This window comes from Oncorhynchus tshawytscha, linkage group LG16, assembly GCF_018296145.1.
Source record: "Oncorhynchus tshawytscha isolate Ot180627B linkage group LG16, Otsh_v2.0, whole genome shotgun sequence".
Lineage (NCBI taxonomy): Eukaryota > Metazoa > Chordata > Actinopteri > Salmoniformes > Salmonidae > Oncorhynchus > Oncorhynchus tshawytscha.
In genome coordinates, this window is record NC_056444.1 from 28,800,504 (window position 1) to 28,824,964 (window position 24,461).

Consider the following 24,461-nt stretch of genomic DNA (forward strand, 5'->3'; position numbering starts at 1 on the left):
AATAAAGAGGAGATATTTGTCAAGGCGTAATTGAGAAAGGCGTGAAGGAACAGTATAATGAAAAGTTTTCTGTTGTTGTTCATTTGTCCCAGAGGGTTATCAGATCCCCAAGTGAACAATGTAACAAGACACAGGTTGTGTTGTAGCCTACCACTGCTGAACATTGGTGATTTATATGTCACACAGGGGGAATATAAGAAATAATCATGCATTTTATTTAAACACTTCTGAAATGAATTCAACACTTCTGAAATTAATGGATGTGAAATGGGTGATGGGCATGCTCAATTAATTAATATAATAGGGGATTTTAGATTATACTTTTTTAATTACAAAAGTTTTAAAGAAAATATCAACAATAAAGCAATACTTGGGAAAAACATGTGCAATAAATTAACAATATACAGAACAAAGTGCTTCATTTTATTTACAATTAAATACATCCTTAAGGCAGGGCTGGGAAGGGAAGAGAGAGGAGGGCAGGGCAGGGGAGGGCAGGGCAGGGGAGGGCAGGGCAGGGGAGGGGAGGGGAGGGGAGGGGTGTGCTGGGTTGGGTTGGGCAGGAAAGGGCTGGGCTGGGGAGGGGAGGGCTGGTCAGGGCTGGGGGCACTGCCACGCGTAGCGAGAGCTTGGGCTGGAGTTGTCATCATGACAGGAAGGAATGTCTGATAAACTGACCAATCAGAAATGGCATAGCTCATTGGTGGTACATATGACAATAAATAAGATGTTGTTGAGGTATGCCATGGACTGACCATTTAGGAAGAGTTGTTCAAGCTATCAAATATGAAGGAGATTATTCAGAGCGGCCGTATGTAACATGCTTTAAATGCCCAATGACTTATATATAATTGGGGAAAAAAGTTTTTCAAATATATACTGTTAAATATATGTATACCATCAGCTCTAGACAAGTAATAGTTACCCTCATTTCTCTATCATGTAGTTTCATCAACATGTTTTTTTTACACATTTTCTCCCCCACTATTAAACGTTTGATTAGGACAATAACAATACTAGTCTTATTCAATAAATACATTTTCAATTATTTCTTTAGAACAAAAGCAGAAAGTGTGTTGTAGAAATGTTTGAGAGGGGCACAGCTTTGGTGCACAGAGGTCTGTGAAAATCAGCTTGTGAGAAGACATGGAGTGTGGCAGTGATGATGATGATGATGATGATGATGATGATGGTGAGGAAGATGGATGCCGCTCAGTGCTTCTTCCTCAGCCTCAGGTTCTTCCTACGGCTGCCGGCGCTCTCGTTCTTCCCCCTCTGCCCCCCATTCTTCACGCAGAAGTACTTGGTCACTGTCTTGCGGCACTGCTCGCACTTTACCGCGCAGCACCAGTGGAACTTGCAATTGCAACTCGACACCAACTCCGCCTTCCTCTCCTCCACGGCTAAACCACACTCCCCGCACAGCCTCTTGCAGCTACGCTTCTCCCACTTATTTAGGCTCTTGCCCTTCTTCAGGCACTCTCTGCCCTCTGTGCCGGGCAGTTCCAGGGTACGGTTCTCCAGGCAGTAGTCTGGGGAGTCCTCTAAGTGGACCAGTTCTTTACGAGAGATGGAGCTGAAGGTCTCGGAAATGGCACCTCGACTGGCTGCACTGTTCCCGGCCCCCCGGAGCAGGTCCACCTTGAATTAAAGAATAAATTAATGAATGAGAGAATGAATTTTATGTGAAGTGTCTTTAGAGTGCTTATAAACAATATTGTTTAATATAAACAATATATACTGTACCTTCAGTGCTTGGTGGTACTTCTCCTTCAGATAGTTTCCCACCTCCCTGAGATCTGGGAGCTGTAACCAGCAGGTCTGTGTGGTGCAGGACCCAGAGACGCCATGGCACTTGCACGTCTTCTGCATAGTCCCTTTCACTGCCTGGGAAGGAGAGGAAAGGGAAGGAGTGGAGGGACGGGTTGAGGAAGGAAGGAAGGGAAGGAAAGCGGGGGGGAGAGGGAGGGAGCGAGAGATTCTTTGGTTAAGCTTTTCTACTGTCTGTAATTCACCTGGGAAAATGGTAATTACATAATAATAACATGAAAATTACAGAAATGAAGTAAAATACTGTGTAAACTCCAGACAGAACCTGTTGTTGCCATATAATTATTATGTAAATACCAGGCAAATACCAGATGAAACAGGAGTGTAGAAAAATGTATAATTACTCAGACTTCTTTTTAAGATCGGGACGTAGCAACATACCAATGAGATGTTCATTGTCTGATTTGGTCTCAGGAAATCAGTTGTGTAAGTATGTGTGGCTGAGTATGAATTTGTTTTAAAGAATCAGTTGTGTAATGTGAAGACTATTGGCTCTTGATTGATGTGTTGTCAGATGAACCCACTGCACACTCAAGCCTTCCCATTTGACAAAAAGAGGATGAATTTACTAAGGGAGAAAGGATAGGTTCAAGGTTCATGCTGGAGTTTTTGTGGTCCCCCTCAATATTTCCTGACTTCACCCCGACACAGATGTGGGGGAAGGGAGGGGGAAGAGCTTTCTCGCGAGGTGAGTGTCGAATCAAAGTTTCACATTGAGACACTGACTGTGTCCCTCCTGGAATGAGAGGAGTATTTATTAGGCAAGGCCATTGTCAACATGTTTTCTGCCACGAGTACACCCAATGAAGAGTCTACGGAGAGTCTACGGAGTGGCAAAATTAAAAAAGGGTGAATTTGTTTTTGTTACAATGATGCTCCAGGTGCCGTGGGGCTCGGAGGGGCAACGAGGCCCCAACAGGAGGGCTCCTAGGTGGGGTAAACAAAGACTACTCCAGCCTCTCACTTGTGGTCCTCCGTCCCTGACTAAGGACTCCTTAGGGGCCACACAAAGACCAACAGAATAAATGTTGGATGCTTATTGCAAGAATAAAACCAAAAACGACTTAAAGAAAGCGGGCAGGCATAATACTGGCCCTGGTCTGCAGTGTGTGGCACCATGGGATACCCTAATTAAGAACTAGCACCAGTGATCCTGAGATTCTGAAACTTAAGACTTGTCATAATAAAGGACATTCATTGACTGGGGAACAGGCCCTTGTGGTACAGCGAACACGCTGTGGTTATTGGAGGACAAGTGGCACCTCACTTATGGGGACGTGAAAGGGATGCTTGGGTGGTACGCTTGCTGTATGCTGTAATACTCAATGAGCAGACTGAAAAAGAAATAAATTATTCTAAGGGTACTTTACATTGAGCAGTCGGTCAGTTGGAGGTTGAGTGGGAAACTCAAATATCTGACCCTTCACCTTGAACTACAAGAGCTCCCTCCTATGGCAATTGCACTGATTCAATCTCAACATGATCTGGGTTTTCAGAACAACCAGAAAACCAAGCTTTAAATCAATCTGGAATCATGATAATATTTCACTATATCATCAAAGTTTTTTAGATTGTATGGTATTGAGGGATAGCTTACCCCTTCTATCACCAAGGTGTAAATTAAAAGTAAAGTTAACTGAATACTGTACCTTGCGTCCAGCCTCGTTGTTGTGGAGGTTCATGGCGGCCCGTGCGTCCTGGCCTGTCTCCAGCGTGTCAACAAACTGCTTGGAGATGGCCTCACCAAACCCCACGTTGTCACTGCAGCCGCCCCACTGCCAGCCTGTACCCCCTGGGGACACAAGCAGGAGACATCAGTTTGTCTGTATGAGAGGATGGCTCACCATTTGTGATGAAAAAACGTGGAAGGGTATTATTTCCAAGGTACTTGAAAAAATACCGGTTTTGTTGTTTTGCCTACAACCGAATCACATTACATGAATACAACACAGTGTGAATACAACACAGCTTGAATACAACACAGCTTGAATACAGCACAGTGTGAATACAACACAGTGTGAATACAACACAATGTGTACACAGCTGTTTGATCTATGCATGTCTTGTAATGATCTGTGTGAATTTTTACAACACAGTGTGAATACACAGCTTGAATACAGCACAGTGTGAATACAACACAGTGTGAATACATGACACCTGCTGAACTGAATACAACACAGTGTTCGAATACAACACAGTTATAATATAACATAATATTAATACAACACAAATGACTTGAATACAGCACAGTGACTGAATACAAGCACAGTGTTATGAATACTATTTGATTTACAAAATGATTACTGAACTGACACAGCTGTTTGATCTTTGCATGTCTTGTAATATCTTGTGTGACATTTTAGTAAATGATTACTATTACCCAAACGCTGCCTCCTGTTCACTGGTGTCATCACAGCCATTTAAATTGTCAAAGTCCCCTCCTGAGACTGCAGTTCCTCATCATTATCTTCAGAGTGGGGCTTCATGACCCCTGCTGAACTGATGGCATTGATCTCCTATCTCCCTGTTTAACACTGTGGCTCTAAAGAAACATATATTATATATATAATATAATATTATATCATAGTCACTTTACAAATGACCTCGACTAACCTGTACCCCTGCACATTGACTCGGTACCCACTGTATATAGCCTTGTTATTGTTATGTAAATGCTATTTGATTTAGTAGAAATGATTACTGAACTGATGGCAAGGACAAACGCTGTCTGTCGGTTTGCTGTGGACAAAAAACAAATATTATATATAACATTGTATGACATTATAGTAGTAATGATTACTGAACTGATGGCAAGGACAAACGCTGCCTCTCTGTTCACTGTTGCTGTTGTTTTAGCCAGGACATTTAAATTCAGCCAGGGTACCTTCTGTTGAAGCCAGGGTGATTCCTCTCCTCTGGGGTCATTATCTTCAGAGTGGGGCTTCTATTTTAGCGGGTGACCTCTCACTGTTGTTTTAGCCACAGTATCCTTTATCTTAGCCTATCTCTCCTGGTAATTAACCATTGGCTCTAATTGCCATGACCGTGGGGTGCCATATTTTAGCCAGGCCCCGTGAGCAGTGTCCTGTCGGGTGACCGGGTGGCTCAGTAGGATGTTGTGAATTGGCCAGGGTTGTAGCATAGTTTTAGCCAGGGTGACCGTGGGGTTGCTGTTGTTTTAGCCAGGGTGACCGTGGGGTTGCTGTTGTTTTAGCCAGGGTGACCGTGGGGTTGCTGTTGTTTTAGCCAGGGTGACCGTGGGGTTGCTGTTGTTTTAGCCAGGGTGACCGTGGGGTTGCTGTTGTTTTAGCCAGGGTGACCGTGGGGTTGCTGTTGTTTTAGCCAGGGTGACCGTGGGGTTGCTGTTGTTTTAGCCAGGGTGACTGTGGGGTTGCTGTTGTTTTAGCCAGGGTGACCGTGGGGTTGCTGTTGTTTTAGCCAGGGTGACGGGGTTGGGGTTGTTGTTGTTTTAGCCAGGGTGACCGTGGGGTTGCTGTTGTTTTAGCCAGGGTGACCGTGGGGTTGCTGTTGTTTTAGCCAGGGTGACCGTGGGGTTGCTGTTGTTTTAGCCAGGGTGACCGTGAGGTTGCTGTTGTTTTAGCCAGGGTGACCATGGGGTTGCTGTTGTTTTAGCCAGGGTGACCGTGGGGTTGCTGTTGTTTTAGCCAGGGTGACCGTGAGGTTGCTGTTGTTTTAGCCAGGGTGACCGTGGGGTTGCTGTTGTTTTAGCCAGGGTGACCGTGTGTTTTTTTTAGCCAGGGTGACCGTGGGGTTGCTGTTGTTTTAGCCAGGGTGACCGTGGGGTTGCTGTTGTTTTAGCCAGGGTGACCGTGGGGTTGCTGTTGTTTTAGCCAGGGTGACCGTGGGGTTGCTGTTGTTTTAGCCAGGGTGACCGTGGGGTTGCTGTTGTTTTAGCCAGGGTGACCGTGGGGTTGCTGTTGTTTTAGCCAGGGTGACCGTGGGGTTGCTGTTGTTTTAGCCAGGGTGACGGTGGGGTCCCTAATAAACCGGTCTGTTATTAAAGGGCAGATCAAATGAGTCAGCATATACAGTACTACATTACTTTTGACCATATAGTGTCCTACATATCTTCTGGTCAAAAATAGTACACTATATGCATTGGCTCTTACCGCTGCGGAGGCTTCTGTGTGTGGACAGCTGCAGGGCTCTCTCAGGGCAGTTCCATCGGTCCCAGGAAAACTGATACTTACACTCCTCGATGCCGCTCTGAGCCCCGGCTGCTACACTGCTGGAGTAAATCAGGTACACCTTGAGGAACACAGAGTATATCATCAGGTCACTTAAAACTGAATAGGTTCAATCATGACCATGGGAAGCAACACATTCTAAGGACATTTACTTCCATAACCCTAAAAGTCGTAGTGTATACAAGATTTTTTTTGTTTTTAACAACGGTGGGAAAAGTCTTAATACAATATTAATTCAACTTTTTTAACCTGTTTCACAACCCCTGAATGAGTTGGAATCCCAAGCCCTATTCTTTACAAGATCACTATGTCCACTTGGCTTGTTCGCCTAGCTCTCTGGTCCTTGTTGAGACTGTGTGAATGATATGTCTCAAGTGGCCTGTGCAGAGTCTGAGCCACCACCTCTCTGCTTCTCACTGGGGTCTGGTGGGCTAATGATGACCACCCACCACACCATAGTACTGCACAGGACAGCACTGCCTTCCCTGCCACTACTGCCTGTAGTTTATTCACACGCAACACACATTATCTAATGCCTCTCCTCTAGTCTAGTCTAGATCTACCAACCCAGGGAATCCTACTGCCTCTTGTCTAGATCTACCAACCCAGGGAATCCTACTGCCTCTAGTCTAGATCTTCCAACCCAGGGACCTCTACTGCCTCTAGTCTAGATCTACCAACCCAGGGAATCCTACTGCCTCTAGTCTAGATCTACCAACCCAGGGAATCTTACTGCCTCTAGTCTAGATCTACCAACCCAGGGAATCCTACTGCCTCTAGTCTAGATCTACCAACCCAGGGAATTCTACTGCCTCTAGTCTAGATCTACCAACCCAGGGAATTCTACTGCCTCTAGTCTAGATCTACCAACCCAGGGAATCCTACTGCCTCTAGTCTAGATCTACCAACCCAGGGAATCTTACTGCCTCTAGTCTAGATCTACCAACCCAGGGAATCCTACTGCCTCTAGTCTAGATCTACCAACCCAGGGACCTCTACTGCCGAGCCTAGATCTATAGGTCTCTGAGTTGATAGAGCCTGGGACACTCAAATTAGTATGATATGTTATGTTTGGTGTGGTTACATAAGACAGATGGTTACTTAAGGAAAAAATGAAAGTAGGGTGGTTGGTCGGGCATATAATGCAAACGTCTAGCAACCAAAGGTTGTGAGTTCGAATGTCATCATGGACAACTTTAGTATTTTAGGTAATTAACAACTTTTCAACTACTTACTAGTTTTTAGCTACTTTGCATCTACTTATCATGTTAGCTAACCCTTCCCCTAACCCTAACCCTAACCTTAACCCTCTTAGCTAACACTAACCCTAACACGTTGACCTAACTTCTAAACTTAACACTAACCTTAACCCCTAACCCTAACCCCTAGCCTAGCTAACGTTAGCCAGCTAGCTAATGTTAGCCACCTAGCCACCTAGCTAGAACTCGTAACATATCATAGGTTTTGCAAATTCGCAACATATTGTATGTTTTGCAAATTCGTAACATATATAATACGTATTGTATACAAATTGTATACAAATGGATACATACCATACAAAACATAGCGTAGCATATCATCCAAAGGAGAATCTCTGATTTACATATAGAATAATAAGAATAGCTCTAAGACCAGGTTGCCTCTATACACACTGAACAAATAACTCTCCATGCCTCTACTATCTCAGCCCATGGACATTCAAAGCTTCTCAGCCTTAATAGAGTCAAGAGCCGTAGATAGGAACCCAAAAGGTCACCATAACACTGATAAGGCCTACCCTTGCTGTTGTTACAACAAATCAATGATGAAAGGACATATTTATATTTATATGTAACCATGACAATCTCATTCTGGAGAAATGCAGTCTATTTAGAAACAGAGGGGAAAGAGAGTAACATACGCAGACAGCAATAGGAGATCCTTACAGGGGTGGTCTTTGCTCTCTTTTTTGGGATAGGGAAAGAGGGATCTGGCCAGAAGATCAAAAGAATGTTGGCTTACCTTAGGTCCAGTCATAAGGAAATGATTCACTGACCTGGAAGAGGAGACAGCTTATTAACTCTGGGAATTAAGAGTTGTCCTTCAGCCAGGGCAGGAATTCCACAGCTCCCTCACATAAGTCTCTCATTAGTTATCTTTAATAACATGGTACGATAGCATCATTGGCTATCTTAAATAACATGGTACTGGAGCATTTATTAGCATACTCTCAAAAATTCAGTGTCCTTCAGTAAAGGGAGGGATTTCTTTGCTCCCTCATTAGATAACTATCTTTAATAAAAATGTAATAACATAGTACTAAACCATCATCAATCTAAATCATTGTCTCCCATATGAATGAATCCCCCGCCTGCTGGTCAATAACCATGCTGGTAGAGTGACATTTCGTGGGGATGTTATATCCAAAATACCTCAAATAAAGCCCTACGCTAATTATGATAAAAGTATTAATTTATACTGACAAAATACATTGTTACTGGTCACATACACAAAAACTCAATCAAATACAGTGGGATAAAAGTATATTCATGAGTAATAAACATGCAACAAACAAGAATTTTAGGAAAATATTTAATTATAATCATTTAATAATTGTCCATGCCTACATTCTCATAAAGGAAAATCAAGAAGCCTAACTGTTTCCCAGTCGTGCACCAAACGATGTAATTTGGTAAACAATTTTGGAAGGTAAAAAAACTGAACAGAAACTAACTTTTTAATTTGATCAGTAAAGAGAAAAACATTTCAACATATAAATCATGGAATTATTTATATATTCCAATAGGCCTATGTACCAATATTTAATGAACGACCTTCCTATCACATACATTGCATCAAATCATTGAGGCAATCACAAAGAATCCAAAATGGTTAAAACTCACCAGCTGCAGCAAGACGTTGTCATGTGAGACATCAACATTAAGATACAGTAAAAGACCTCCAAATGCATGAACATCCTGCCAGAAGAGACGAGAGAGGATAGAGATGGCATGCACATTCAGCAGCTCTCTAAAGGAGAAGAGGGGATATAGCGAGAGGCTACCAACCCTACATACATACACAACTCCACTGGCTGTATATGCCAAGGTTCTCATGCGGGACTCACTCGAGGGGGGGGGGGCTCTGAAATTGACCCACTCTCATCCCAACAAGAGATTATCTACTTAATTAAAGATGTTCCCCTTCTTACTCCCTCGACCAATCGGAAGGAGAACACCGAGGAGAGACTGAAATTATCAAAAGGGCACCCTGGGCCTCGCGCGGACAAATAGCAGCCCGAAATCTCTTTTTCATCGCCCGGCCTTCTGAAGGATTCAGGATAAAGTTAATTCATATTAAACCGGCTTGAAATCGACTGATCTCAAATAGATCTGGTGGTGTTTGCGCCCTGAAAAATGAATTTCTCGAAAGAGTGATACAGTGGTAACTGGTAACAGTCACGGACTACTGGTATTATATCATTGGAACAAACATGAGATGTTATTTGGATACTGTGTGATTTTTTGAGAGTTGTGCTTTTTTGGAATTTTGCACGATTTTACAAATGCCACGTCCGATTTAATCAATTGTTGTCACTCTAAAAAAAATAGCTAGGCCTAATTAACATCCCATTGTTTTAAAATCAATGTTGAAGCATTGTTGACATTTTACATTTTCAAGAATGCGCTCAGTTTCCCCCAAGTTATTTTCGAACTTCTGATGTGAAAGAAAATATAGGCCTATTAAAACGAATTTTAAATGGTTTAACCAAAAATCCATTTTAGGGAAATAGTTTTAAAACAACATCAGAGAGCCTATTCATATTGATAATTGTTTATCCTAACATAATCAATCACGCATTAACATTTCCACATCAGTAAGATCCAAATTAATTAGAGATCGAGTATTCATGTTGATTGTTTTGGGGGTGGTAAGGCATATTAGATCACCTTAACAATGAACAGAAGACATTTTATGCCTTCTCGAAAATGAGTTGATAATTAGCCTAATACAAATCGAGGAAAACGTGTTTATTTATAGCATAAATAGCTAGGTTTACATTCAATTGTCAACAGATTTCCATGAAAATATTTTAATTCAAGAAAACTGACTTGTTGTGGATTTTTAAAAAATCAGTACGCAATAACAGTGCACACAAAATGTACTTTCTCTGCTTAAGTTTTCATGTACCAAATAGCATTTTAAAGTTCAATGCGTTTCCATCACATTTTCAACTCTACTGATATTTTGTCACAAAAACTGTTATATTAAATAGCAAATGTGCCTCTTTGGTCTTGCCATGTGTGTTCCAGCCAACAGCTCGCAGATACAGTGCAGGTAGGCTGTGTGGATAGTTTTACAGTACATGATGAGATTATTATGGATAAGAGCAAGAATATTTGTATCTGTCAAATGGCAGTCAAGCATCAATCATCATGTCACCAGAATAAGACCCTAAATATTTATTGGAAAGGAGCATCAAGATCACCATGCACTTTCACCAGCCTGTGAAGTCCATCATAAATTATTTCATCTGTAGCCTAATAAACGGCATGCTTCCCCAACAAGTAATAGTGGGAAGACCACACATTGTCATCATTTGACTCCAAGTTTAATTAGATATTATGGTTATTATATCAATATTTGCCCATAAAAGCGTTTCCACCCCAATTTCTCGCATAATTAATGTTACTGACACAAAAAGATCCCACGAAGTCAAACGAACAAATTATCTGTTGGCATTTATAAAATTGTGCCGAAACTTCCTGTTTCCGTCACAGCTATAGTAAGGAAAGTGTAAGTGATGTGCTTGATACTCTTTTCCAATAAATATTGAGGGTCATATTCTGGTGACATGAGGATTGATTTGGCTGCCTTTGATAAATAAAAATATTATCCCTCTTATACATAATAATCTCATAATGTAGGTAGTTTACCAGCACTGTATCTGCAAACTGTTGAGTAGTTGTCTGGAGCGCACGTTAAGTCCAGAGTGGGCACATTTGCTTTATCACGCAACAGTTTTTGTGACTAACCATCAGTAAAGTTGAAATGTGATGGAAACCCATTTAACTTGTATGTTTTATTCTGTACATGGGAATTTAATGCAAACATGATTTTAATGTCCACTACGTCATCACGCACATACTTTTATCCCGCAATAAGTCAGTTTTATGAACACACATCTCTTGTGGGAAAATGTGCATATTATTTTATGCACATTTCAAAATATTCACATGGAAATCAGTCGCACATTGGATGGAAACCTCAAGTTGCACTGTAGCCCACTAGCTACGTTTGCATCCAATTTGCAACAAATTTTCGTGCGAATATTCTCAAATCCGCATAAAAACATGTGCATTGCCCCACCACAGATGTGTTTCCATAAAACGGACTTGTTGCGGATAAAAGGATGTGCGTGGTGACATAGTGGGCCTACACATACATGTAAATGTTGAGTTAAATTTCCATGTACAGATTAAAAAACACAAGTTAAATGGGTTTCAACTGTATGTTGTTGTTGTTTTTTTCACAAAAAAATGTTGTGTTATGTGTTAACCTTCCGGTTACTAGTGCAACACTCTAACCACTGAGCTACCCTGCCGCCCCTAATGAGACATAATGAGATTATTATGGACAAAGGAGCGAGATTATTTTTATTTGTCAAATGGCAGCCAAGCATCAATTTATCATGTTCACTAGAAAAATTGAATAAGACCCTCAATGTTTATTGGAAAGGAGCATCAAGCTCATCACCTTGCACTTTCACCACCCTGTGAAATTCAGCATCATTTATGTCATCTTCAAGTTTTAATGTCACATGCACAAGTACAGTGAAATGCCTTTCTGGCAAGCTCTAAACGCAACAATGCAGTAACCATAATTGATTTAATCTGTAGCCTAATAAACTGCGTGCTTTCCCAACAAGTCATATTGGGAGTAACACACATCATCCCATGACTCCAAGTTTACTTAGATATGATGGTTATTATATCACTATTTGCAGGGGGGCAACTTTGGATTAGTATTTTTTTTTAAATCTATGTATTTAAAAAATAATAATAAAGGGGTAGATCAGCTTTATTATTGCATCTATGTATTTGTCTGCATCATTTCCAATCTGCCTTATATATTTTTGTAAATACTTATTAATATATATATGTAACAATATGTTTTCCTTTATTATTTACCCCTAACCTTACCATCCCTCCCCTAATTGGAGTAAACTAATGGAGGACAACACTTAGAATTCTACTTACAGCTTATACATACAATATACATTTTACGGACACAGTATATTTTACAATAGTTATCTTTTGTTTGTTTTTAGTCTTATCCTTCAGCTCCTCTCAGCCCCTCCCATCTATCTCTGAACACCATCCAGTCCCATCCTTCAGCTCCCCTCAACCCTTCCCATCTATCTCTGAACCCCAGCCAGTCCCATCCTTCAGCTCCCCTCAACCCCTCCCATCTATCTCTGAACCCCATCCAGTCCCATCCTTCAGCGCCCCTCAACCCTTCCCATCTATCTCTGAACCCCAGCCAGTCCCATCCTTCAGCTCCCCTCAACCCCTCCCATCTATCTCTGAACCCCATCTAGTCCCATCCTTCAGCTCCCCTCAACCCTTCCCATCTATTTCTGAACACCATCCAGTCCCATCCTTCAGCTCCCCTCAACCCTTCCCAACTATTTCTGAACCCCAGCCAGTCCCATCCTTCAGCTTCCCTCAACCCTTCCCATCTATCTCTGAACCCCATCCAGTCCCATCCTTCAGCTCCCAACCCTTCCCATCTATTTCTGAACACCATCCAGGCCCATCCTTCAGCTCCCCTCAACCCTTCCCATCTATTTCTGAACCCCATCCAGTCCCATCCTTCAGCTCCCCTCAACCCTTCCCATCTATTTCTGAACCCCATCCAGTCCCATCCTTCAGCTCCCCTCAAACCTTCCCATCTATTTCTGAACCCCATCCAGTCCCATCCTTCAGCTCCCCTCAAACCTTCCCATCTATTTCTGAACCCCATCCAGTCCCATCCTTCAGCTCCCCTCAAACCTTCCCATCTATTTCTGAACACCATCCAGTCCCATCCTTCAGCTCCCTCAACCCTTCCCATCTATTTCTGAACACCATCCAGGCCCATCCTTCAGCTCCCCTCAAACCTTCCCATCTATCTCTGAACCCCATCCAGTCCCATCCTTCAGCTCCCCTCAACCCTTCTGTAACAGTATAACTTTCCACCGTCCCCTCGCCCAACCCGGGCGCGAACCAGGGACCCTCTGCACACATCAATAACAGTCACCCTCGAAGCATCGTTACCCATCGCTCCACAAAAGCCGCAGCCCTTGCAGAGCAAGGGGAACTACTACTTCAAGGTCTCAGAGCAAGTGACGTCACCGATTGAAACGCTATTTTGCGCACCCCACCGCTAACTAAGCTAGCCGTTTCACATCCGTTACACTTCCATCTATCTCTGAACACCATCCAGTCCGATCCTTCAGCTCCCCTCAACCCCTCCCATCTATCTCTGAACCCCATCCAGTCCCATCCTTCAGCTCCCCTCAACCCCTCCCATCTATCTCTGAACACCATCCAGTCCCATCCTTCAGCTACCCTCAACCCCTCCCATCTATCTCTGAACACCATCCAGTTTGGATTTCTATTTGCCATATATTTTTCAACTGTGCTGTGATGTTTCACAAAAGTTCTGGACCTTTTTAATTCTCATAGATTATACATATTGTAAAATATGTATTTTTTGCTAAGAGTATTATTACAGTGCCTTGCGAAAGTATTCGGCCCCCTTGAACTTTGCGACCTTATGCCACATTTCAGGCTTCAAACATAAAGATATAAAACTGTATTTTTTTGTGAAGAATCAACAACAAGTGGGACACAATCATGAAGTGGAACGACATTTATTGGATATTTCAAACTTTTTTAACAAATCAAAAACTGAAAAATTGGGCGTGCAAAATGATTCAGCCCCCTTAAGTTAATACTTTGTAGCACCACCTTTTGCTGCGATTACAGCTGTAAGTCGCTTGGGGTATGTCTCTATCAGTTTTGCACATCAAGAGACTGAAATTTTTTCCCATTCCTCCTTGCAAAACAGCTCGAGCTCAGTGAGGTTGGATGGAGAGCATTTGTGAACAGCAGTTTTCAGTTCTTTCCACAGATCCTCGATTGGATTCAGGTCTGGACTTTGACTTGGCCATTCTAACACCTGGATATGTTTATTTTTGAACCATTCCATTGTAGATTTTGCTTTATGTTTTGGATCATTGTCTTGTTGGAAGACAAATCTCCGTCCCAGTCTCAGGACTTTTGCAGACTCCATCAGGTTTTCTTCCAGAATGGTCCTGTATTTGGCTCCATCCATCTTCCCATCAATTTTAACCATCTTCCCTGTCCCTGCTGAAGAAAAGCAGGCCCAAACCATGATGCTACCACCACCATGTTTGACAGTGGGGATGGTGTGTTCAGGGTGATGAGCTGTGTTGCTTTTACGCCAAACATAACGTTTTGCATTGTTGCCAAAAAGTTCAATTTTGGTTTCTTCTGACCAGAGCACCTTCTTCCACATGTTTGGTGTGTCTCCCAGGTGGCTTGTGGCAAACTTTAAACTACACTTTTTATGGATATCTTTAAGAAATGGCTTTCTTCTTGCCACTCTTCCATAAAGGCCAGATTTGTGCAATATACGACTGATTGTTGTCCTATGGACAGAGTCTCCCACCTCAGCTGTAGATCTCTGCAGTTCATCCAGAGTGATCATGGGCCTCTTGGCTGCATCTCTGATCAGTCTTCTCCTTGTATGAGCTGAAAGTTTAGAGGGACGGCCAGGTCTTGGTAGATTTGCAGTGGTCTGATACTCCTTCCATTTCAATATTATCGCTTGCACAGTGCTCCTTGGGATGTTTAAAGCTTGGGAAATCTTTTTGTATCCAAATCCGGCTTTAAACTTCTTCACAACAGTATCTCGGACCTGCCTGGTGTGTTCCTTGTTCTTCATGATGCTCTCTGCGCTTTTAACGGACCTCTGAGACTATCACAGTGCAGGTGCATTTATACGGAGACTTGATTACACACAGGTGGATTGTATTTATCATCATTAGTCATTTAGGTCAACATTGGATCATTCAGAGATCCTCACTGAACTTCTGGAGAGAGTTTGCTGCACTGAAAGTAAAGGGGCTGAATAATTTTGCACGCCCAATTTTTCAGTTTTTGATTTGTTAAAAAAGTTTTAAATATCCAATAAATGTCGTTCCACTTCATGATTGTGTCCCACTTGTTGTTGATTCTTCACAAAAAAAATAGTTTTATATCTTTATGTTTGAAGCCAGAAATGTGGCAAAAGGTCGCAAAGTTCAAGGGGGCCGAATACTTTCGCAAGGCACTGTATATTATTGAGCAATTGACTATGACTTTTTAAAATCAGCCAGCAGTGGTATTTGCAGAGGGGGACGTAACTTGGCAGGGGGTCTGGGGGAACTCCCATGGCCCTTCTAGCCGTCTCTATTTAGAACAACAAAAAGTTAGCAAAAATGCCCACAATCATCAAGCTAGGTAAGAGATCATTATTAAATGTATTTAAGTTATTGATAAGACTGAACTACATCCATGATAATTAATGAGGTAAGAGATGATTAAATATGTTTAAGTGTGTAACGGTTTTCTAGTGGATATGAAGGGTCGGACCAAACTGCAGCGTGTCGATTGCGATCCATGTTTATTTAAACAAACGTAAACACGACTAAACACGAACACTACAAACAATAAACGAAACGAAAACCGAAAACAGCCTATACTTGTGTCAACTAACATCCAACAAGGACATCAAGACACTAAGGACAATCACCCACGACAAACTCAAAGAATATGGCTGCCTAAATATGGTTCCCAATCAGAGACAACGATAAGCACCTGCCTCTGATTGAGAACCACTCCAGACAGCCATAGACCTTGCTAGACAACCCACTAAGCTACAATCCCAATACCACCACCAAATCCCCAAGACAAACACACCACAATTACAAAAACCCCATGCCACACCCTGGCCTGACCAAATACATAAAGATAAACACAAAATACTTTGACCAGGGCGTGACAAAGTGATTGATTTGACTGAACTAGATCCATGATAATTAATGAGGTAAGAGATGATTAAATATATTTAAGTGATTGATAAGACTGAACTAGATCCATGATAATTAATGAGGTAAGAGATGATTAAATATGTTTAAGTGATTGATATGACTGAACTAGATCCACGATAATTAATGAGGTAAGAGATGATTAAATATGTTTAAGTGATTGATATGACTGAACTAGATCCATGATAATTAATGAGGTAAGAGATGATTAAATATGTTAAAGTGATTGATATGACTGAACTAGATCCATGATAATTAATGAGGTAAGAGATGATTAAATATGTTTAAGTGATTGATATGACTGAACTAGATCCATGATAATTAATGAGGTAAGAGATGATTAACTATGTTAAAGTGATTGATATGACTGAACTAGATCCATGATAATTAATGAGGTAAGAGATGATTAAATATGTTTAAGTGATTGATAAGACTGAACTAGATCCATGATAATTCAATAATCAATATTGTGTTGCACCTTTACCCAATAGCCTATCAAATGAACAACTCTTACAAATAAAGTACAAAGACAACTTTTGATTTTCTATATCACATTTCAGCCAGACTGCCCAGCCAACCCAAGCCGCATGCACGCCGACCCCCGCCAGTCTATTCAATAACTCATCCCTCGCCCCAACACAACTTCCTTCCCATCTTTTTTTTTATATCTCAAGGGAAAGGTTTGGAAAACAACATTTTAATAAGAACACAGATAAACCTACACATGAACACACAGAAGCAATACGCCCTCCATATAATTCATATCATTGGCCGAATACTACTACAGAGCTCTTTTTACTTGCACACAAAATAGCTGGGTCACCTCGTCCTGCCCCTAGGGGTCCACGACCCTGCAGCGCCCCAACCCAACACACCCCACTCAACATTAGGATCTTAGTGAAACATTCATTATTGGTTTCAGGTGTGTTAGGCCAAGGTCAGAGTGACAACCAACAGTACGGCAGACCCCCAGGGCCAGGACTGAGCAGGCCAGCACCTATGTATTGCCTAAATAGGTATCTCCCCTGACATGGGCATGTTTTCAATACAGACTCCTTTTGTCGTACAGTATTTCATAGAAGGCATTCAGACCTTATGAATGTAGCACAGTATACCCTCAATCTTAAAACAAATCTAGTGAAACTGTACATAACTTGACATTTCTTCCATACATTGTGGGAGGATAACCAACCGTCCCATTAATGGCAATGCATTTGTTAGCCACTATAAATGCTAGGTTACACAATTTCTTCTGATAACAGTCTCCAGTATCAACATTTCCAAGCAAACAAAAACAGGGAGAATCTGTAGACATGCTGAGATAAAAATAAAATACTCTTTGCCAGAATTCAGCCACTCTTCACAACACCACAGCAGAATAATACAATTTCTAAGTGCATGATATTCAGTTTCACTGGCATATAGAACATTCTATGGATGGTCTTAAACTGCAGTAATTTATGCCTGAGATGATATGAACATGACTGGGCATTCTAACACATCTGTATCCATTCATCATCAATAGCGTCTCCCAGGTCATCCTCACATCTTTGTTTTACATGTTTTGTGTCATGGGGAAAATCCTCTATCAACCCTTGATACAGTTTGGAAATCAACTTTGGGGGGTTGTCAGACTGCCTTAAAATAGCATCTGGCTTGTCCAGTGTTTGCTGGACAGAGAGAATAAAGTGTTGTATCTGCAAATATTCACCTCACCTTTGTCACTGACTTGTCTTCCCTGGCTGCCTGATCCTGATGAGACCCCGGTCACGTCTGATCCTCCTAAAATGAGGCATATAATAATTAGCTTTGTGTATATTTATACATTATATTATCCAAAATAGAATCAATGGTTCAATAATTGAAATGACCATTATTCCCAGATCCCAGACTGTAGCTTTAAGCTGCTGTCCTGTAGCTACTGTAGGTCTACTTATCATCTCAAGATGGAACTTTGTATCATTCACTGAATATACTGCAAAATTCACCTGAGCTCCATAGACTGGTCTTCCCTCGCTGTCTGACCCTGCTGGGACCCCAGTCTCCATCTAATCCTGCTAAAACATGATGAGCACAGTGCTGTGTACTAACGGCACTAGAGGGCTGTCGTCCAGACAGAGATCATTGCGGCGCAGTCTGCATTTTTCATGCTCTAGGCGGGAGTGGGCGGTCAGACAGACGACTTTGGGATGAAAATATTTTGGTTGTCCAACAGATTATTTTGTCACGAACCGGCTCGAAGTTCGTAACAAAAGGGAGACAATGTGGAGACAAGGAATAACAGAATATATTTATTAAATAAAGTAAACTAAATACAATTAACAATGGTGTGTGTAATCAGTAGTGTAAGTGAGTGTTTGCATGCATAAATGTGCCAAAACAAACAAACAAAAGGCCACAAAAATACCACAACAAAGTCTAGAAAAGGTGTCTGCGTGGAGAGTCTCTTCCATGAATGGGGAAGTGGTGTATTTATCCTGGGATACACCCGGGCCCAGGTGTGTCCCATGTCGCTGACGACACTCCCGGCTCCGCCCACCGGCATCCTAATAAGGAAAACGAGAGCAAAGAGAAAGAATACGGCAGACAGAGTGGGAGGGTCGTCACACTTTTGAAATGTCCTCTTTCTGCTTTATATGCGTTAGCCTACCTATTGTAGGTTAGGTTACTATGGTGACTGTAGGTTTGGTTACTATGGTGACCATAGGTTAGCCTACTATGGTTTACTACATTGCCTAGAAATAGGCCTAAATATTGAACACCCATATTTCTCAGTCTGAAAATCTTGACACTCCTAAAAGATAGGCAATAAAAATAGCTCAAGAGAAAGTGCAAGTCTCTCCAACTCTGCTCTCTTCAAACTACATCTAGCATATTTGCTGATATAGCCCAGTAATACAATGTAAGGGCCATGTTAGAATCTCTGGTAATTCAACCTATTTCTTAAGTTATTTTTGGGCATTTGATATTGCCTATAGGGCGCAACAATTGTTGGGACTATGGCTGGCAAGTGAGCTGCATCACCTACACCTAAAATAACATTGCGGTTGGGTTTGTGACCAGTTCTTACAGTAGCAGGTGGGAATCTGACAGAAAGCCAGCAGGCCCCAGCATGAAGAAAGCAGGATGAAGAAATCGGTCCCTTGCAGACCTCTACTGTGCACCATGACAGTGAAGCCTGTAAAGTTAGAGCTGTTTATTACTGTCTCAGTGTGAAAAGTAGGGAATTAGCTAGGGAAACTGACAGATCAATAACGTTACATTGACATATTGACTAATACAACTCAAATTGCACAGAAAAACATCAGAATATCAATCTTCAATCGTTTGGTGATGGTTTCATCATTTGAGTCATGTCTAGCTTGATTGAGCAAAAATAATAGCTAATGTAAGCCAACTTTTGGCCAACTTTCTGCCTAACAGTACATCAAGTGGCGAAAGCTTTCCAAATTAATTTACTCCTGAAAAGGAACAAAACAAAAGCTACAAAACATGTCCATTCAAACAACTGCTGTTAGATAGCCACCTCATATTGCTATCTGACAGATAACTAGAGGAGCTGAGGCATCCGCATGGTCCTAAAGCACACCGTTGCCTTGTTTTGTATGACATTCCAATGTATCACATTCCAATTCCCCCATCCCCAGTGAAAGTTGCGCCACTGAATATTTGCACATAGAAGCGTTTCCACCTAAATTTCTCACATCATTAATTTTGCTAACACAAAAATATCCCAACTTGTCTAGCATATTTTGTTTTGTCTACATTTGGAAAGTTGACTGAAAAATGTTCTGTTTCCACCAGGCCTGTCATGACATTTTTTTCAAATCTGAAATGTACTTGCATAAAAAAGTTGGATGGTAACCTGGTTTATGAAACCAAACGAATGAATCGGTCACTTAATTCTGGCCTTTGCATATCCCATTGAACAGCCTACTGTTACAGGCCTAACATGACGTGACAACTTCACTCGACAACAATTGCCATCTCAAGTTAACATTTCACCCAAATGCTGCACTAGTTTGTGAGAATTGGATATACGTTCCACCTGTAGAGATCCTATTAAATTACTAATTCCTGATTCTATTGTTCCACTTCACAAAACAAAGTGCAATTGAATTGAATGTGATGACATTTTGAGATAACTTTTATTTGTATTTTTTGTAGGCTAAGGGGATCCGAATAAGGACCATTGATAAGATTGGCTATATCCATCACTAATCCAGATGGTCGCTATCTAACTTCTCATACTGGGTTATTGTGCCCAACTAATCCCTACGTCTGACTCATTTCCAGTTTAAAACCATACAGATCTCTGGTCCTTTGACAGCCTTTGACGTCCACGCATCTTCTTATGTGCAAATTAAGATTAGGGGACAGTGATTTGGGAAGTTTCATTCGTGGGATGTTTTTGGATTAATTTTCTGAGTGGATTTAGTGATCAATCTTATTGAGGTATTTTACTTAATTTAGGTATATATGCTGATGTATGATTTGTATGAAAAGTCCACAGACCCACTCCAAAAGGCTTTTGGAGCCATCATCGACTCAGTGGGTTTTGTCCAACATGTCTCTGGACCTACTCACTGTCACGGTCATACTCTGGACCTAGTTTTGTCCCATGGAATAAATGTGGTGGATCTTAATGTTTTTCCTCATAATCCTGGACTATCGGACCACCATTTTATTACGTTTGCAATTGCAACAAATAATCTGCTCAGACACCAACCAAGGAGCATCAAAATGCGTGCTATAAATTCGCAGACAACACAAAGATTCCTCGATGCCCTTCCAGACTCCCTCTGCCTACTCAAGGACGTCAGACGACAAAAATCAGTTAACCACCTAACTGAGGAACTCAATTGAACCTTGCACAATACCCTAGATGCAGTTGCACCCCTAAAAACAAAAAAACATTTGTCGTAAGAAACTAGCTCCCTGGTATACAGAAAATACCCAAGCTCTGAAGCAAGCTTCCAGAAAATTGGAAAGGAAATGGCGCCACACCAAACTGGAAGTCTTCCGACTAGCTTGGAAAGACAGTACCGTGCAGTATCAAAGAGCCCTTACTGCTGCTCGATCATCCTATTTTTCCAACTTTATTGAGGAAAATAAGAACAATCCAAAATTTATTTTTGATACTGTCGCAAAGCTAACTAAAAAGCAGCATTCTCCAAGTGAGGATGGCTTTCACTCCAGCAGTAATAAATTAATGAACTTCTTTGAGGAAAAGATCATGATTATTAGAAAGCAAATTACGGACTCCTCTTTAAATCTGCGTATTCCTTCAAAGCTCAGTTGTCCTGACTCTGCACAACTCTGCCAGGACCTAGGATCAAGAGATCAAGTGTTTTAGTACTATATCTCTTGATACAATGATGAAAATAATCATTGCCTCTAAACCTTCAAGCTGCATACTGGACCCTATTCCAACTAAACTACTGAAAGAGCTGCTTCCTGTGCTTGGCCCTCCTATGTTGAACATAATAAACGGCTCTCTATCCACAAGATGTGTACCAAACTCACTAAAAGTGGCAGTAATAAACCCTCTCTTGAAAAAGCCAAACCTTGACCCAGAAAATATAAAAAACTATCGGCCTATATCGAATCTTCCATTCCTCTCAAAAATTTTAGAAAAGGCTGTTGCACAGCAACTCACTGCCTTCCTGAAGACAAACAATGTATATACGAAATGCTTCAGTCTGGTTTTAGACCCCATCATAGCACTGAGCACTTGTGAAGGTCGTAAATGACCTTTTAATGGCATCAGACCGTGGCTCTGCATCTGTCCTCGTGCTCCTAGACCTTAGTGCTGCTTTTGATACCATCGATCACCACATTCTTTTGGAGAGATTGGAAACCCAAATTGGTCTACACGGACAAGTTCTGGCCTGGTTTAGATCTTATCTGTCAGAAAGATATCAGTTTATCTCTGTGAATGGTTTGTCCTCTGACAAATCAACGGTACATTTCGGTGTTCCTCGAGGTTCCGTTTTAGGACCACTATTGTTTTCACTATATATTTTACCTCTTGGGGATGTCATTTGAAAACATAACATTAACTTTCACTGCTATGCGGATGACACACAGCTGTACATTTCAATGAAACATGGTGAAGCCCCAAAATTGCCCTCGCTAGAAGCCTGTGTTTCAGACATAGGGAAGTGGATGGCTGCAAACGTTCTACTTTTAAACTCGGACAAAACAGAGATGCTTGTTCTAGCTCCCAAGAAACAAAGAGATCTTCTGTTGAATCTGACAATTAATCTTAATGGTTGTACAGTTGTCTGTGAAGGACCTTGGCGTTACTCTGGACCCTGATCTCTCTTTTGACGAACATATCAAGACTGTTTCAAGGACAGCTATTTTCCATCTATGTAACATTGCAAAAATCAGAAACTTTCTGTCCAAAAATGATGCAGAAAAATGAATCCATGTTTTTGTTACTTCTAGGTTAGACTACTGCAATGCTCTACTTTCCGGCAACCCAGATAAAGCACTAAATAAACTTCAGTTAGTGCTAAATACGGCTGCTAGAATCCTGACTAGAACCAAAAAATTTGATCATATTACTCCAGTGCTAGCCTCCCAACACTGGCTTCCTGTCAAGGCAAGGGATGATTTCAAGGTTTTACTGCTAACCTACGAAGCATTACATGGGCTTGCTCCTACCTATCTCTCTGATTTGGTCCTGCCGTACATACCTACACGTACGCTACGGTCACAAGACGCAGGCCTCCTAATTGTCCCTAGAATTTCTAAGCAAACAGCTGGAGGCAGGGCTTTCTCCTATAGAGCTCCATTTTTATGGAATGGTCTGCCTACCCATGTGAGAGACGCAAACCGGTCTCAACCTTTAAGTCTTTACTGAAGACTCATCTCTTCAGTGGGTCATATGATTGAGTGTAGTCTGGCCCAGGAGTGTGAAGGTGAACGGAAAGGCTCTGGAGCAACGAACCGCCATTGCTGTCTCTGCCTGGCCAGTTCCCCTCTTTCCACTGGGATTCTCTGCCTCTAACCCTATTACAGGGGCTGAGTCACTGGCTTACTGGTGCTCTTTCATGCCGTCCCTAGGAGGGGTGCTTCACTTGAGTGGGTTGAGTCACTGATGGGATCTTCCTGTCTGGGTTGGCGCCCCCCCTTGGGTTGTGCCGTGGCGGAGATCTTTGTGGGCTATACTCTGCCTTGTCTCAGGATGGTAAGTTGGTGGTTGAAGATATCCCTCTAGTGGTGTGGGGGCTGTGCTTTGGCAAAGTGGGTGGGGTTATATCCTGCCTGTTTGGCCCTATCATCGGATGGGGATGGGTTATCATCGGATGGGGCCACAGTGTCTCCTGACCCCTCCTGTCTCAGCCTCCAGTATTTATGCTGCAGTAGTTTGTGTCGGGGGGCTAGGGTCAGTTTGTTATATCTGGAGTACTTCTCCTGTCTTATCCTGTGTCCTGTGTGAATTTAAGTATGCTCTCTCTAATTCTCTCTTTCTCTCTTTCTTTCTCTCTCTCGGAGGACCTGAGCCATAGGACCATGCCTCAGGACTACCTGGCATGATGACTCCTTGCTGTCCACAGTCCACCTGGCCGTGCTGCTGCTCCAGTTTCAACTGTTCTTCCTGTGGTTATGGAATCCTGACCTGTTCACCGGATGTGCTACCTGTCCCAGACCTATTATTTGACCATGCTGGTCATTTATGAACATTTGAACATCTTGGCCATGTTCTGTTATAATCTCTACCCGGCACAGCCAGAAGAGGACTCGCCACCCCTCATAGCCTGGCTCCTCTCTCTGTTTCTTCCTAGGTTTTGGCCTTTCTAGGGAGTTTTTCCTAGCCAACGTGCTTCAACACCTGCATTGCTTGCTGTTTGGTGTTTTAGGCTGGGTTTCTTTACAGCACTTTGAAATATCAGCTGATGTATGAAGGGCTATATAAATACAATTGATTTGATGATTAAAGCAGGGGTCTCCCAATATTTTCTAGCATGAGATCTGCTTCAAAAAGGCATGTTTTTCTCTTCTCACCTACGCTGCAACTCTCCCCCGAGTCCTTGGTGTACAAGAGATGTGTTTTCTGTCAATATACCTGGTAAAACAATGGTTTATAAACAACATCTAAGGGGGCTCAATAAAATTATATTTTGTATGTTCCTGAATTCAGTTCTTTGTTTTCTTTTTCCTGGTTTACGATATACAGTTGATGTCGGGAAGTTTACATGCACTTAGGTTGGAGTCATTAAAACTCGTATTTCAACCACTCCACAAATGTGTTGTTAACAAACAATAGTTTTGGC

General features: G+C 41.9%; 1 protein-coding gene across 1 annotated transcript; it reads right to left on the reverse strand.

Moving 5' to 3' along the window:
• Positions 1–275: 275 nt before the first annotated feature.
• On the reverse strand, positions 276–8,054 carry LOC112253548 (protein Wnt-8b-like). Its single transcript, XM_042299900.1, has 5 exons — positions 8,040–8,054; positions 5,961–6,099; positions 3,480–3,622; positions 1,747–1,887; positions 276–1,641 (listed from the first exon to the last, which is right to left on the reverse strand). The coding sequence occupies exons 1-5, from the start codon at positions 8,052–8,054 to the stop codon at positions 1,213–1,215; spliced, it is 867 nt and encodes a 288-aa protein (XP_042155834.1). The 3' UTR covers positions 276–1,212.
• Between the last annotated feature and the right edge of the window lie 16,407 nt (positions 8,055–24,461).